This window comes from Electrophorus electricus, chromosome 21 (assembly GCF_041902795.1).
Source record: "Electrophorus electricus isolate QZ-2024a chromosome 21, ASM4190279v1, whole genome shotgun sequence".
In the NCBI taxonomy this organism is placed as follows: Eukaryota; Metazoa; Chordata; class Actinopteri; order Gymnotiformes; family Gymnotidae; genus Electrophorus; species Electrophorus electricus.
The window spans coordinates 11960743-11977500 of record NC_137517.1 but is presented as its reverse complement, the minus strand read 5'-3'; the positions used below and the strand labels follow the sequence as shown (position 1 = coordinate 11977500).

Here is a 16758-nt window from a genome sequence, read left to right as displayed (position 1 = left end):
TAAAATAAATTCTGAAAATGTATTTGAAAAGAAAAGAGAAAATAAAGTATAAGAGTAGCATAGAATTTGTCTGAAAAAAACTGTGGTGTTCCCCGTGAGGATGCTCTCAATAGTGCAGGTGTAGAAGTTCCGCAGCACCTTGGAGGGCAGTCTGAACTCCAGGGTACCTGAACCTGTCAACTCTTTCCCCCATGGTTCCGGCGATCTGAACAGGTTGATAATGCCGCTCCTGCTTTTTGCTGCAGTCCACAATCAGCTCCTTTGTCTTGCGGACGTTGAGGAGTAGATTATTTTTGCTGGCACCAGTTCTCTAGGTGCTTAACCTACTCCAGTACTGAGGATGAGTGTGGATGAAACACAGTTGCCTACCCTTACTGATTGTGTTCTATCTGTTAGGAAGTTGGAGATCCAGTCTCACAGGGATGGATGTAGTCCCAGGTCCTCCAACTTGGTAGTGAGTATGGAGGGGATAATGGTGTTAAATGCTGAACTATAAGCATTTTAACATAGTTACCCCTCTCTTTGTCCAGGTGGGTCAGTGTGCTGCGGAGCATATTTGCAATTGCATCATCAGTGCAGCGGTTGTGACAGTATGCAAACTGCAATGGGTCAATGGCTGGCAGTGAAGAGGTGATGAAGTGACCTCCCTCTGAACCAGAGTTTCCAGTTTCAGCCTTTGTTTATATTTTGGTATGAGGAAGATGGCAGCATGGTCTGACATACCAAATAGTGGATGAGCTTGCGACTTGCATCTTTGTATTGGGTGTAGCAGTGGTCTAGTATCCTATTGCCTCTTGTGGGGCAGGTTATGTGCTGATAAATGTTTGGCAATGCATGTTTGAGGTTAGTGCTGTTAAAATCCCTAACCACAATAAGTGCAGTGTCCCGGTGATTTAACTGAAACTGTTTAAGAGCCTCAAGGAGTTGTCACAGTGCGATGTCCGTGTTAGCCTGAGCTGGAATGTACACGGTATTGCCGATGATCAGAGTGAACTCACGAGGAAGGTAAAAAGGACTGGGTGAGCAAGACCGGGCGAGAGTAACAACATTATCGTTATCACACCAGCCATTGTTTACCATCATGCACACATCACCGCCTCTCGACTTCCCCGATTCTGCTATTCTGTCCATGCGGCGCACCGAGAAAAACTCGGCCAGGTGGATGGCATGGCTCGGTACCGCTGGGTCTCAGTGAGGCAGAGGAGATTGCAGTCCCGAATGTCCCTCTGGAACTTTATCCTGGCCCAGAGGTTGTCGAGCTTGTTATCCAGAGACTGGACATTGGCTAGCAGGATGCTAGGTAAGGGAGCTCAGTGTGCCTGAGGCCTCAGCCTGTTCCTTACACCGGCTCCCTTTCCTCACGGCCATTTCTTTGTGTTGCGTCCTTTGTTTTCCCTTAGGATCTCACTCTGCCAACTTAGGTCTGAGGTTAGAAATGGTTTGAGGTGAGTATTTTGTAAACTGAAAGAAACAAGAGTGTTTCTGTCATAAGAGATGCGCATCATAGTAAAAAGAAAAGATAAGAAGGCAAGAATTTCGGAGAAAGTACAAAGTACGGTCGGAGGAGTGGTGACAGCAGTCGACCTCTCTGGCGTCATCTTTATCTTTTCACTAGATAAAATGATAAAACATGTAAACCCAGCAAAAGCACAGGATAATGTCATAACATCAGGAAACCGATATCAGGAGGAATGATGCAGTGAAGTTAATAAAGGCTCAACCAATAACTTTGTTCAATGTGCTTTGTGAGGTACTGGGCAGTGAACATGTGCAACATTTGCTTCGTGCTGAAGTGAGACGTTATCAAGGGGAAAAGTGCTCACAAGGCTCTTTGCACTGCATCTGAGCTACACGTGTTTATGCAAGAACAACAATCTCCCTTTGTGAGTGTATTTGGACACTCAGTATGGCAGGAAAAATTAGTCTATCTCGTTGATAGTTTCTCCTGTTTTGATGAGCTTAACATTGAACGCAGGGCCTCTCTGACACTTTTTGAAGTGTGTGACATAATCAGGGCCATCGGGAACCCCTTCACCTTTCACCTCATAGGAATGACTGAGGATCTGATCTGTGCTGAATAAGAGAAGCTGCTCCAGTTATCATCTGATGAGATACTGATGTCAGAATTCAAACAGATGTAATTGTAGAACTTCTGGATCCAAAGACAGAGTGAATTTTCAACCTTCTCATTAAAAGCTGTGCAGGTTTTGATGTTCTTCGCTAGTGGGGTTGATACTTTCTGTTGTGAGAATAACCTCTCTGCTCTCACCACAATCAAGACTGAGTACCATAACAAAATGGAGGCAGAGTCAGATCTGTGTTTGAAGACCACTGCCCTCATCCTGGACATCGTACAGCTTTACTCAGCTAAACTCCTCAACCCTCTTACTGAAATGGTAAGTGATCACCGTCTGTGTATCTGTGGGATGATTTATAGGAGACACTTGGTCTAAAATGTTTGAGAACTACTGATTTAGATAAACAAAATATCTCTATTCTCTTTATCTACCTGTCTCTACTGTTCTTTCTGAAATCCACACACAGACAAAACACAAAATGTGCTTATTCCTTATTACAACACACCACTATTAATTTAACTGCATTGAACAGACATGTTAAATTGATCGGTTAATTATGCATCAAGATGGTGATTTCTGTTCTCTCTCTTGTATAACACACACACACACACACACACACACACACACACACACACACACACACACACACACACACACACACGCACACACATACACACGCACGCTTTTAATTCAGAGCAAGTTCAAATTGCTTCTTTGTTAACTCCACCCCTGCCTAAGTTTGGAAACAGTCCCACAAGTCAACAGGCAAACAATAGATTAATAGTCAAACAGAATTACGATAATTTGATCAAAGACGCTACCAGACACGGATTCAGTTGGTAAAGTTGTGGAGGAGAGACAGAAGGGTGAGTTAAATTTTATAAAGGAGTTCCATATTCCCTTGGAGGAAACTGAACAAAACTGTTAGTTTGTGTAACAGAGATAAAGAAGCAGTGTGATGATATTGTGCAGAGATTAAGTGCAGGCAGTTCACACTGAGCAGTGGGGAGTGATGTCCACACAAACCCCAGAAGAGGAGAAAGCCCTGGATATACTGGTTCATCAGTGTCTCTTAGGATAAGAGGAGGAACTGATGTGTGTGGAGAAGAATGTCCATCTCCATCCCCTCAGCCTGTCTCTCCACAGTACCCTTCACCTGCTCTAGTCCTGCTGCATCTGCTGGGCCTCTCAGGCAGGACCACAGTCAAAAAGGCAAACAGTGTAAATAGACAAAGGTCAGCACTAGGAAGACCAAAGAGGGGAAACAAGTATGACAGGAAGTGCAGACGTGACACATACAAGAGGGGTCACATCACGGTCACTTTTACAGGAAGTGAGTTGTTATTCACGACTGTAAATCACTGTCCTACCACCAGCTGAGTTCCTGCGTCAGTGATACCTGATTGCTGTCCCATGGTGTGGGTGATAAGAGAATGTGGTTAGTTGTGATTGGTCAGTGATGGTAAACCACCTGGTCTTGGTGAAGATAAGACTGAAGTCAGGGTCTGGAGGTGGAGGGTTTAGGGGGAGAGTTGGAGTGGAGCTGGAGCAGAGCTGGTGGACTGAGCAGTGAGGTTTGGAGAAACCTCTACCTGGGGCTTTCTCTCTCTACTTCTCTCTCTCGCTCACTCTTTCTTTACCTCTCTCTTACTTTATATCCATCTATTGGGTAACATTCAGGTAGTATGACATAATGTAAATGCTTAAGTAACTTTATAAAGTTAGTTATACATATTCTCATCAATTAAACTGTGCTACACAATAGAATTTACTCTAATACCTTTGTAATTATAATTCAGTCAGATAAATGTATTATATTTTACACATCTTAAATGTTGGTCTACACCTGTTTCCATCGCTGGTTGTAGGTAAGCAGGGCAGGGGTAAGTGAACACTGTAACAAGTGAAAGAGTTATAATGTCAATGTGTGTAAGAGAGAAATATACACTTACAGTGTGTGTGTGTGTGTGTGTGTGTGTGTGTGTGTGTGTGTGTAAGAAAGAGAGAGAGAGAGAGAGAGAGAGAGAGAGAGAGAAGTGTGTGATAGGTTTTTTGTGGTGCATTTGTTGAGCACTGCCTGTACTCAGAGGAAAGGCAGCACAAAGACACTTAAGAAGCACTTTAGGATTAATGATTTGGTCAGCTAACACCTTGCATAGTGATTAGGGTACAGGATACAGAGGGGTTTAAGGAACACTCACAAATTAACAAAGTACCTTATGATGGAGATCATGATGTACTAACACCAGTGCAGTAATGTGTTTATGAATGAAAATACTCACACAGCTTTTCTGGATGCTGTAACCAATGGAAGCAGTCTCAGTAGACATTCCTCTGATGGGTCATATTTACTCAGGTCAAACTCATCCAGCTCCTCTTCTGAGTTCAGCAACACAAACACCAGAGCTGACCACTGAGCTGGAGAGAGACTGGCTCCATGGAGACAATGGTCACCTCCTCTGCTCAGGTATGTCTGGACTTCCAGTACTAGAGAATGATCCTTTAGTTCACTCAGACAGTGGAACAGATTGATGGATTTCTCTGGAGATGGATTCTCCCTGATCTTCTCCTTGATGTATTTGACTGTTTCCTCTTTGCTGTGAGAGCTTCTTTTCCTCTGTGTCAGTAGGCCTGATAAGAGAGTCTGATTGGACTCCAGTGAGAGACCCAGAAGGAAGCGGAGGAAAAGGTCCAGATGTTCGTTCTCACTCTGTAAGGCCTTGTCCACTGCATTCATAAGGAAGTCAGACATGGTTGATCTTTTAAAGAGACCTTTCTTTTGCTGTTTCAACACATTTTTCTTTTTGGAGATGAAGGAGAGAAATGCATATAAAGCAGCCAGAAACTCATGAATGCTCAGATGCACAAAGCTGAACACCTTCCCCAGGTGAAGCCCAGACTCCTCTCTGAAGATTTGGGTACGCACTCCTGAGTACAGTGACACTACTTTGACATCAATGCCACACTCTCTTAGGTCTTCCTCATAGAAGATCAGGTTGCCCTTTTCCAGCTGTTGGAAAGCCAGTTTTCCCAGTGCCAGAATTGACTTTTTAGTCTGTTGAGGATCAGTGTCAGTGTTTCCATGGTACTTTCTATCCTTGTGTTTGATCTGAAAGATCAGAAAGTGTGTGAACATTTGAGTCAGAGTCTTGGGGATCTCTCCACTCTCTGCTTCACCCAACATTCTCTCTAGAACAGTGGCTGCAATCCAACAGAAGACTGGAATGTGACACATGATGTAGAGGCTTCTTGATGACTTCATGTGTGTGATGATTTTGTTGGCCAGGCTCTGATCACTGATTCTCTTCCTGAAGTACTCCTCTTTCTGAGGGTCACTGAACCCTCGTACCTCTGTTACCTGATCAACACACTCAGGAGGGATCTGATTGGCTGCTGCAGGTCGAGAGGTTATCCAGAGGAGAGCAGAGGGAAGCAGATTCCCCTTGATGAGGTTTGTCAGCAGCACATCCACCGAGGTCGACTCTGTTACATTCCACAAGTTCTCATTGTTCTGGAAATCTAGAGGAAGTCAACACTCATCCAGACCATCAAAGATGAAAATGACTTTGTAAGCATCACAGTGTATTAATTGTAATTGTTTTGTTTCTGGGAAAAAGTGATGAAGTAGATCCATCAGACTGAACATTTTCTCCTTCATCAAATTCAGCTCCCTAAAAGGAAGTGGAAATATGAAGAGGACGTCCTGATTTGCTCTTCCTTCAGCCCAGTCCAGAATGAACTTCTGAACAGAGACCGTTTTCCCAATTCCAGCAACTCCTTTAGTCAGCACTCTTCTGATGGGTTTGTCTTTAAAGAGGTCATTGCATTTGATGGGTGTCTCCTGTGTTGCTGGTCTCCTGGATGCTGTCTCAATCTGTCTCACCTCGTGTTCATTATTGACCTCTCCACTCCCTCCCTCTGTGATGTAGAGCTCTGTGTAGATCTCATTCAGAAGAGTTGAGCTTCCTTGTTGGGAAATTCCTTCATTAATTCTTTTAAATGTATCCATTAGTTTGTGTTTGAGATTTCGTTGATATTCAGAGAATAGCTCTAATAAACAGAAGAACATGATCACAAATATTTTATTTTCTTGTTATCTTTGATGTTGAAGTAATTTATCAAAACGCTGAAACACTTTGCACAAACACAGAGGACAAAATTTAGTTATAGTGATACTGCCATCATAAAGCCATGATCCAGAGCTCTTACTGCTCTGTAGTGTGTTAGCAAGGTCTGTCTGGTTCATGTTCCCCATGACATGCAGTGTGATCTTCAGCGCTCCCTCTCTGGCACTGCTCTGATCCTCCTCATCCTCCACCTCTCTCTCAGAGCATGCTGGGTAATCTGGACTCAGCAGCTTCTTAAACTTCTTCAGCTCCTTCTTCACCAGAGAGACGACTTTGTGCTCCAGCTCCTGGTTAGGAATAAACAGCAACAGACAATCAAAAAAACACCACCATGTTACAGAGAGAGATCACTACATGATTTTGTTTCATGATGGAGAACATTCTGGCAGTGTTTGGGTAGTTACTTAAAAAAAAGTAATCCATTACTCATCACTTATCTAAAATTGTAATGGGATTACTGTACTCATTACTTAATGGAAAAAGTAATCTTATTACTTCTGTTACATCCTAAAACCCAAATATACTAGAAATCACCCCCACACTTACATACCTTGAATATGGACTCCAGTTGTTTTCTGTAGGTGAGTTCTGCTTTTTCTCTTTGTACACTGTGGACAAACACAACAGACTTTTATGGAGGAATATGTAGCACATTCATACCTGCACAACACATGATTATACAGACAAGTAGATAATATACAAGATTATATATTATCAACACTTGCGTTTCTGCATTTTATAACAGATCTGTGATGCTGCCTGGTGTGCAGCAGCAGAAAGGATGAAGATGCAGGTGTGAGTGTAGAAACTCAAAAAGGCTTTTAATAGAAAGTGAAAGTAAAGCAAATGTGCTAAACACACTCAGCCACAAGAAAACAAAGGTCAACAAACAAGAACAGGAAGACAGGAAACAGGAGAAGTATATACATGGAGGAATCTGGGAAGAGAACAATGCAGAGACTAAGGACAAGTGGCTGGAATGGCAGGTGGAGTTAGGTCAGTAGTGGCAGGAATGGTGGGTGGAGTTAGGCTGGAAAGTGGCAGGAATGGTGGGTGGAGTTAGGCTGGAAATTGGCAGGAATGGTGGGAGGAGTTAGGCTGGGGAGCGGCAGGAATGGTGGGAGGAGTTAGGCTGGGGAGTGGCAGGAATGGTGAGTGGAGATAGGCTGGAGAGTGGCAGGAATGGTAGGTGGAATTAGGCTGGAGAGAGGCAGGAATGGTGGGAGGAGTTAGGCTGGAAAGTGGCAGAAATGGTGGGAGGAGTTAGGCTGGAAAGTGGCCGGAATGGTGGGAGGAGTTAGGCTGGGGCTTTGGCAGGAATGGTGGGTGGAGTTAGGCTGGGGAGTGGCAGGAATGGTGGGAGGAGCAGGGAGAAGGACAACACACAGATACAACAATAAACAAAGGATGACAAGGGAAAGCAAAACAGACAAAAGGGCTCCTTTACAAGATGATTTGTTAGAAAATAAGTACATTTTATTTATAGAGCACATTTACCACAACAGCAATGATCAAAGTGCTGTGGAAAGTTAGGAAAAATGTCTTAACAAAAACCTGTGAAATGTAAAACAAAAGGAAATGTGCCATCAAACATAAACATGGACAGAGAAACGAAAATGTCAGGGTAAAAAGAAGTGTTTGAAATCTGCACAAGAGGGAGCAGAGCTGATATTCAGAGAAGGACTGTTCCACAGCCTCAGTGCTGCAGCTGAACAGACACAGTCACACTTCAGCTTCAGTCGAGACTGTAGAAAGACACAGTCACACTTCAGCTTCAGTCGAGACTGTAGAACAGACACAGTCACACTTCAGCTTCAGTCGAGACTGTAGAATAGACACAGTCACACTTCAGCTTCAGTCAAGACTGTGGAACAGACACAGTCACACTTCAGCTTCAGCCGAGATTTTAGAACAGGCAACAGCTGATCTGAACAACTCTGAGTGCCAGTGAGTAGATGACTTGTTCCTAAGCATGAACAAAGAATTTGATTTTGGGAAATTTCTCTGAACTTGTAAAAATTATTCCTAATAACAGAATTGATTTGCTGTTCAAATCTGAGATCTGGATCAAAGATAACACCAAGATTTTTATATTTCTAGGAATAATACAAGCAGATTAATCAACTGTTACACAAGTGTTAACCCCTCACTATCTATGTTTACATGTACACCCATGATCTTATATTAGTCTACAACTGTCTTACTTAGATATGATCATGTTAATATTACAGTCTGATTGTTATAGTGTGACATAGTGTCTTAGTTGACCTAAGCTTAGGCTGATTAAAGCATGTGTTCTAGAATAATATTAGCCAGACTATGTGCACATGTAAACACACACTGATCCACGGACTATTTTGTGCTACATTTCTGGCAAAGCCTGATAAACATATTATACATATATTGTACATACATTGTTCTATATATATATATATATATATATATATATATATATATATATATATATATATATATATATATATATATATATATATATATATATATATAGAGAGAGAGAGAGAGAGAGAGAGAGAGAGAGAGAGAGAGAGAGAGAGAGAGATATTTCCTTATGTACCCCTGTTTTTTTCCCTCAATTTGGACAGAGCACTCTCAAACCATTTCACTGCGAGTTATCTATGTACATGACAAATAAACCAAACTTGAAACTTAAACTGTAATCAAGAGAGTTTGTTTTTGTCTAGTCATTAAAAGAGGAGCTCAGCAATGTTCAGTAACAGCATTACTACTGTAGCTAAATCCAGCTCATCTACCTACAGCTTGATCCTGCCCCAACTCCTCTTCTTAAGTGTTCTTCTGCTATTTCTCCCATGTCTTCTCATTAATGCTTCCCTTCGGATTCTGTCCCTACAGCTCTCAAAACCTCAGCTTTAACTGCCATTCTTTATAAAACAGGACTAAATGCTGCACTACTTGATAATTACTGACCCATTTCCAGTCTCCCCTGTCTACTCAGGGTTCCAGCCTCTCAACTACAATCTTTCTTAAATACTCAGGATCTATTTGAACCTTTCCAATCTGACTTCCATACTATGCACAACACTGAGAGAGCCCTGTTACATGGTTTCAATGATCCCCTTCTCTCTACTGACTCTGGTGCCCTGTGTGTTCTCCTCCTTCTAGATCTTCTAGATAGAAGTGCTGTGTTTGACACAATTAAACCATAGCATACTTATCAGCTGCCTCTCAGACATTGGGATTACTAATACAGTTCTTGAATGGTTTATCTCCTATATCTCTAATAGATCACATTTTGTCACACTTGGTAAACACAAATCACACACTGTTACCGTTACCCAAGATGTTCTCTAGGGATCGGTGCCTGGTCCTCTCCTATTTAATCGATATGTTGCCCCTTGGTCAGATTATCCGCAGGCATGGTCTCCGTTTCCACTGTTATGCTGATGACACTCAGATTTATAGTAGCACCAAAGGTAACACTACCTTACCACTTCCTGCTTTACTCTCTTGTATCAAAGATCTCAAACAGTGGATGAACATAAACTTCCTAGAGTTAAATCCTTACAAAATAAAATTTTAGTTATTGGTTCTAAATCCATAATCGCTAAATTAACTGATTTTAAACTCAGTCTAGATGGGTCTTGGTCAAATCATCAACTGCATTTTGGAACTTTGGTGTACTCCTCACTCTTTCAACCCCACATCATGTCAATGGTTAAAAATGCCTTTTTTTTTACAGTCACAATATCAGTAGACTTGCTCTCCAGACAAGGTGCTGAAACTCTGGTTCATGCTTTCATCACATCCCATCTTGATTACTGCAACTCTCTCTTCATTTACACCCCAGAATTCTCTTAGATGTTAAAAAATGTCAGCCCAAAACACCCCGATTCTACATCAGTTACACTGGCTCCCTGTCCCTCAACACATTCAGTATAAACTCGTCTTGCTTACATTCAAAGCTCTGCATGGTCTTGCACCTCCCTACTTAGCTGAACTCCTACATCCATACTGCTCCACCCATACACTTAGGTCTTCTGATGCAGGTTGTCTCTCCATCCCTAAGTTAAGATTAGTCTCTGTAGGGGCAGATCTTTTAGTGTCATGGCCTCAAAACTATAGAACACTTTACTACAATCTCTCCATCTCTGGTCTTCAATTTCTGCTTTCAAATCGCTTAAAACATAAACATTTTAATGACCTTTCTTCTGTTAATAGTTGATAAATTAATGTGCTAAATGTGTTAATTCATGTCTCTTTCCATGTGTATTGCTATTGTAAAGCAACCTTGAATTTTAGAAATGCACTATTTAAATTTAAACTTATTATTATTTAATTATTACAGTACATACTGAATACAGTATACAGTCAGCTTTAGAATAACTGCCATTGTTTTTAAATAAAGAAGCTGAACTTTAGGGAAATATTCGTAAATGTACAGGTGTGTTTTGTATTCTTGGTAAACGTACACCTGTGTTGTGAGGCTGAATTAGACTGTGCATAAAGGAGACTGAAAATTAATATTTTAATAAACTATAACTATTTTTGCACATCTGTAACTGTACTGTCATAGCACAGACCCCTCCTCATAGATACCTCCCTATGCTTGTGACATTGTGTGTGTGTGTGTGTGTGTGTGTGTGTGTGTGTGTGTGTGTGTGTGTGTCTCCCATGTATCACACTTACAGGTTTATACTTTACAATATCTGGAAGATTCGACTGTTTCTCTCTAAAGAGGACACCCAGGTGCTCCTCCAGTCCCTCATTACCTTGAGACTGGGTGACTGTAACTCACTCCTGGCTGCTTCCTCCATGTGTGTCTCCAGGCCCTTACAGCTGATCCAGAATGCAGCAGTACGGCTGGTCTTAAACTTTCTGAAGTTTATACTTATGTTTCATTTCTGTATTGTGTATTGTTTCTCGGTCTCAGTAGAGACAATTGTTTCTGGCAGTATCAGAGATCAAGATTATTTAAGAATATTACCTACTGGTACTATCCAAGGGTTCTCTGAATGGACAACAAAGCACTTTTAAGAAGTCTGTCTGGATAAGGGCATCTACTAAATGCAATAAATATACGTTTATTCTGATATCTCAAGTAAATAAGTGCACAAACCTCTTCCCACTCAGGATATGCAGGCTGGATGAACCGATTTAATCTTCTAATTCAGTGTTCCTCACTCCCAGTGCTGGATAAACTGATTTAATCCCCCTAATGTAGTGCTCCTCACTCCAAGTGCTGGATGATCTGATTTAATCCTCTAATCCAGTCTTCCTCATTCCCAGTGCTGGGAACCTGCAGCACTGCAGTTTAGTGTTTTCCTGCTCCAACACACCTGATGCAACTCATGAAGAACTTCATAATGAGCTGAGTGAGTTTGATCAGGTGGGACTGGGAGTGAGGAACACTGTCCTAAACCAGGAGACTATCACCTCTCATCAGAACACTCTCCCTCTCTGAAGTATAAGTGGAGGACTCCATTTTACCTGAGCTCAGTAGAACAGTCACATTCCCTACGTCATCCTTACCTGAGCTCAGTAGAACAGTCACATTCCCTACATCATCCTTACCTGAGCTCAGTAGGATACACTCCCTCTCTGAACTGCATTGGAATCTTCATTGACTTGTCACTCTTCATGGATACACAGCTGGGTTCCGGGGAGTCTGATCTCTTACCCTGAATAGAACTAAAACACACAATTAAAAAAGATATTGTTTTAATGCCAAAATAGTGTTATACTGCCAAAGTCTAACTTAAAATAGTTTCACATTTTTGGTGTATTTTCTAAAGTAATCATCTCACAAATCCAGAGTTCATTTCCACAGTGACTTTACCCTTTGAGAACTCTCTGCTCACTGTGAGGATGCAGAAGTCTCTGTGTAATTGTGGATGACCAGTTATTGTTCTGGGCTCACGTTCCAAACCTGACTTGGTTATCCAGGTTTATTAGGCTTTTAAACTTTCTGAACTTTCTAAAGTTTATACTTATGTTTCATCCGTATTGTGTATTGTGTCTCAGTCTCAGCAGAGACAAATGTTTCTGGTAGTATTAGAGATCAAGATTATTTAAGAATATTACCTACTGGTACTATCCAAGGGTTTTGTGAATGGACTACAAAGCACTTTTAAGAAGTTTGTCTGGATAAGGGCATCTAAAAAATGCAAGAAATATACATGTATTCAGATATCCCAAGTAAATAAGTGCACAAACCTCTTCCCACTCAGGATATGCAGGCTGGATGATCTGATTTAATCCCCTAATCCAGTGTTCCTCATTCCCAAAGATGGATGAACTGATTTAATCCAGTGTTCCTCATTCCCAGTGCTGGGAACCTGCAGCACTGCACAGTTTAGTGTTTTCCTGCTCCAACACACCTGATACAGCTCATGAAGAACTTCATAATGAGCTGAATGAGTTTGATCAGGTGGGACTGGGAGTGAGGAACACTGTCTTAAACCAGGAGACCATCACCTCTCATCAGAACACTTTCCCTCTCTGAAGTGTATGTGGAGGACTCCATCTTATCTGAGCTCAGTAGAACAGCCACATTCCCTACATCATCCTTACCTGAGCTCAGTAGAACAGTTATATTCCCTACATCATCCTTAGCTGAGCTCAGTAGAACAGTCACATTCCCTACATCATCCTTACCTGAGCTCAGTAGAACACTCACATTCCCTACATCATCCTTACCTGAGCTCAGCAGAACAGTCACATTCCCTACATCATCCTTACCTGAGCTCAGTAGAACACTCACATTCCCTACATCATCCTTACCTGAGCTCAGTAGAACACTCACATTCCCTACATCATCCTTACCTGAGCTCAGTAGAACACTCACATTCCCTACATCATCCTTACCTGAGCTCAGTAGAACACTCACATTCCCTACATCATCCTTACCTGAGCTCAGTAGAACAGTCACATTCCCTACATCATCCTTACCTGAGCTCAGTAGAACAGGCACATTCCCTACATTATCCTTACCTGAGCTCAGTAGGATACACTCCCTCTCTGAACTTTAATGGAATGTCCATTGACTGGTCACTCTTCATGGATACACTGCTGGGTTCCGGGGAGTCTGATCTCTTACCCTGAATCAGACTAACATACACAATTAAAAAGATATTATTTTAAGGCCAAAATACTAATGTGTGTATAAATGGTGCAAATAAATTAATATGCATTTATGTCTATCATTGCGATTTTTATTTAATGTTTTTTAAAGAATTCGTACAAAGATGTTGAAAACACTAAATTCGTTATTATGTTTCTTGTTATTTACTAAGTGATCTTCAAGATGATCAGAGTTATACCAGAGAGCATCTTTACATTACTTTACATTGCATTACGCTGGTCTTAAACTTTCTGAAGATTATACTTATGTTTCATCTTTGTATTGTGCATTGTGTCTCGGTCTCAGTAGAGACAACTGTTTCTGGCAGTATCTGATTTAAGATTGTTACCTGCTGGTACTATTCAAGGGTTTTGTGAATGGATATCAAAGCACTTTTAAGAGGTCTGTGTGGCTAAGAACATCTACTAAATGCAATAAATATAGATTTATTCAGATATCCCAAGTAAATAAGTGCACAAACCTATGCACTGCAAGTATGTTTATTTATGTTCTCTCACCTGTCTCCTTTCTGTGTGTGCTGTTCCCCAGAGACACGTATTTTGGAGGTCATGTCTCCTCCTACAGATTATAGCTGTACACCTGCAAACACGCACATGCAGATTAATAATCAGAACACATATTCAATTACAATATTTACATTTACTGCATATGGCAGACACCCTTGTCCAGAGAGACTTACAGAAGTGATTTGTTGTGTCGCTACAAAAAACATAAATAAAGCACCTTTGTAAGTCGCTCAGGATAAGAGTGTCTGCTAAATTTTATAAATGCAAATGTAAACATCCTCATGTGAGCACAGAGAGGTTAGTGTCAAGATCACTACCAGGCTAAAGCCCTGGCTAAACTGCAAAAGAGGGCAGTAAAGATGTGTTTTTATAATAAGTGCATACTCAAAATCACTGTCACACAAATAAACAGCGCAGAACTTCATAAAAAAGCTAGATTTACATGCGCACCGTTGGTACAATACTAGTCTGACACTGTTAGTTGAACTAACACACGATCGTATAAAATCACTGTCTTAGCCAGTTCAAAACACGTAGCCGAGTTGGACGTGTAAACACGTTCTGTCAGATCTACTGGTTCACAGCCCGAAATGCAGCCAAGATCTCCGTTTATCGAGTCACGACCAAGACATTCACGCGCTTTAATCAATCACGAAAAAGACATTCACGCGCTTTAATCAATCACGACCAAGACATTCACGCGTTTTAACGAAGCACGACCAAGACATTCACGCTTCAGCTCGGAATGCACCTATAAGCGAGACATTACAGTATTTTCTCGCTTAATGTTCTCAAAAGAGAAACAGAGTCATTCATGTTTTTGAAGAGCTTTGGTGTAGACAGGCACCTTTACTAACTTTATAAGTACAAAATATAGTTTATTAAAATGAGCAAATAATGCATAAAGTTTAAAACGTAATCTTACAGCACTAAAACAAACTCAAAAACGTGGGTGTAGTGAACAGTATCAGTCCAAAGTGGAAAAGAAGACAGAGGCAGGAAAAATGTGTTCTGTAAGTGCATAGTGGGTCACAGACTAACTCAATCACTGTCATACAAAGAAACAGTGTCGAAATATCACTTAATAATATTACTAATAAATATTATAAATATTACTTCTTTAGTTACACTGACATGCACACTATTGGTACAATACTAACCTCACACTGTCAGTCTAATTACGACATGATCGTGTAAACAGCACGGTCTTAGCCTGATAAAACAACTAGTCTACATCTAGTTGGACACCTAAACACTTACTGTTAGATCTACTGGCTCACAGTCCGAGACATTTGTGACACTTCCTGCAGTACGACGCCTGTTCTATTTGCGCAGTTTGTTTCTGCGTAGAGGACAAAATATAAATATATTAAGTATATAGTGCGTTTATTAGTACTTTTTATACAGTTCATGTAAACATATTGATTCGGACCAATTTCTCAGATGAGCCTAGAACGACTTTAGTTTGGTTATTCTGAATCAGACGACCTCAGTTCTATTGCTGCATTTCGCGTAAACGAAGACACCTACTGCAACAGAATAGCGGCTAAAAGCTTTACGTTTTCAGACATTAACCTGTTAATATTAAATTCTGTTAATATTAAATTTAAGAACTTGTTCTTTGAGTAGTATAAGTTCATATAATTCTTGATTGACAGCTCAGATTCAGATACTCACCGGCTTTCTTTTCTAAAGATATTTGCATTCCGCTTCTTAAAATGGAGCACAAAAATTTCACTTTCGCGTTAAACCGGACTGAACCGGTTTTGTCAAGGATAATTGTTTTTTAGGGGCCGGACTGCTGTGACCAGTCACAACACTTTATCCAACCTTCTGCGGGAGAGAGAAATCAGAGCTACAGTATAGAACTGTATTTAAATAACACAGAATAGCGTAGAACAGTGACAGTAAATTAGCAGTGGATTTGGACTGTGGGAGAATTTTGTTTGTCATGGAGCTTATACAGCACAGCTGTTCTGAGCAGACGTTTACTTAGGTTTTCACACACACACACACACACACACACTCACACACACACACACACACACTCACACACACACAAACACACACACACACACACACACACACACACACTCACACACACACACACACACACACACACTCACTCACACACACACACACACACACACACACACACACACACACACACACACACACACACACAGAGAGAGAGACAGGTTATTAGTTTGTGTGTAATACCTATTCTGTGCTCACAAACTCTATATAAAATGACTATTTATTGTCATTACGTTTCGTTTCTAGCATACACTCCCCTGATATGACAGTTCAAACCATTTTGAGTGTTTGAATAAACCATTTTCAAATGGTATCTTGGGTCTCTCCTCTGCTGATCGCCATGTCCAGTTCACATGCCCAGTGATGTAGTGGTATAAGCCAGTATGTGAACGTTTAGTTTGTGCCCAGACATGTATCTGAGAAGAAGACGAGCCAAAAGACGTTAATCAGGCAGATCTGTTTACTAGTAGGTAACATCTAAGGTCAAGGTTATGATGGAGCTGTAGACATAAGTGAATGTTTTAAGGGACTTCAGACAAAAATTCTGAATAAAAGGTCAAAACACCACAAGGGACATAATCTGCATTAATCTGGTGTTGGCAAAAGTGCAAAATCAAACATCTGTTTTGTTAATTTTTTTTTCACACAGTATTGACGTGTAACTCGCAGCATTCACGGATCTCCTTTGCTCGCATGCAAAATCTACATGTGCTCACTCATATTTGCTCTGCTCTCGCTTACATTTACTTTGCTCTGCTACAAAACTGCTTGCACGTGTTTAGATATATCCTGCTCTTACACAAACTTGCTCTTCTGCACACACAAACACATACTGTACGCTCGCGAATGTTTTTGTGTTCTTGCGCACAAGAACACAATTCTTTAATTTC

General features: G+C 41.0%; 2 protein-coding genes across 2 annotated transcripts in view; both read right to left on the bottom strand.

The window, feature by feature from the left end:
- LOC145652873 (protein NLRC3-like) overlaps positions 1-5605 on the bottom strand; it is a 5748-nt gene extending 143 nt beyond the window's left edge. The window contains exons 1-2 of the mRNA XM_081704604.1: positions 4361-5605; positions 1-1461 (exon numbers count right to left, since the gene is read on the bottom strand). The exon at positions 1-1461 is cut by the window's left edge and continues 143 nt beyond it. Coding sequence (XP_081560730.1) covers positions 1359-1461; positions 4361-5340 — 1083 coding nt within the window. The 5' untranslated portion in view covers positions 5341-5605 and the 3' untranslated portion in view covers positions 1-1358. The remainder of the gene's footprint in view (positions 1462-4360) is intronic.
- The window catches only part of LOC145643368 (NACHT, LRR and PYD domains-containing protein 6-like), a 15773-nt gene extending 143 nt beyond the window's left edge, over positions 1-15630 (bottom strand). Inside the window, exons 1-7 of the mRNA XM_081704605.1 lie at positions 15509-15630; positions 13823-13904; positions 13175-13291; positions 11756-11872; positions 6756-6813; positions 6288-6492; positions 1-6128 (exon numbers count right to left, since the gene is read on the bottom strand). The exon at positions 1-6128 is cut by the window's left edge and continues 143 nt beyond it. Of these exons, the coding sequence (XP_081560731.1) occupies positions 5608-6128; positions 6288-6492; positions 6756-6813; positions 11756-11872; positions 13175-13291; positions 13823-13875 (1071 nt within the window). The 5' untranslated portion in view covers positions 13876-13904; positions 15509-15630 and the 3' untranslated portion in view covers positions 1-5607. The remainder of the gene's footprint in view (positions 6129-6287; positions 6493-6755; positions 6814-11755; positions 11873-13174; positions 13292-13822; positions 13905-15508) is intronic.
- Between the last annotated feature and the right edge of the window lie 1128 nt (positions 15631-16758).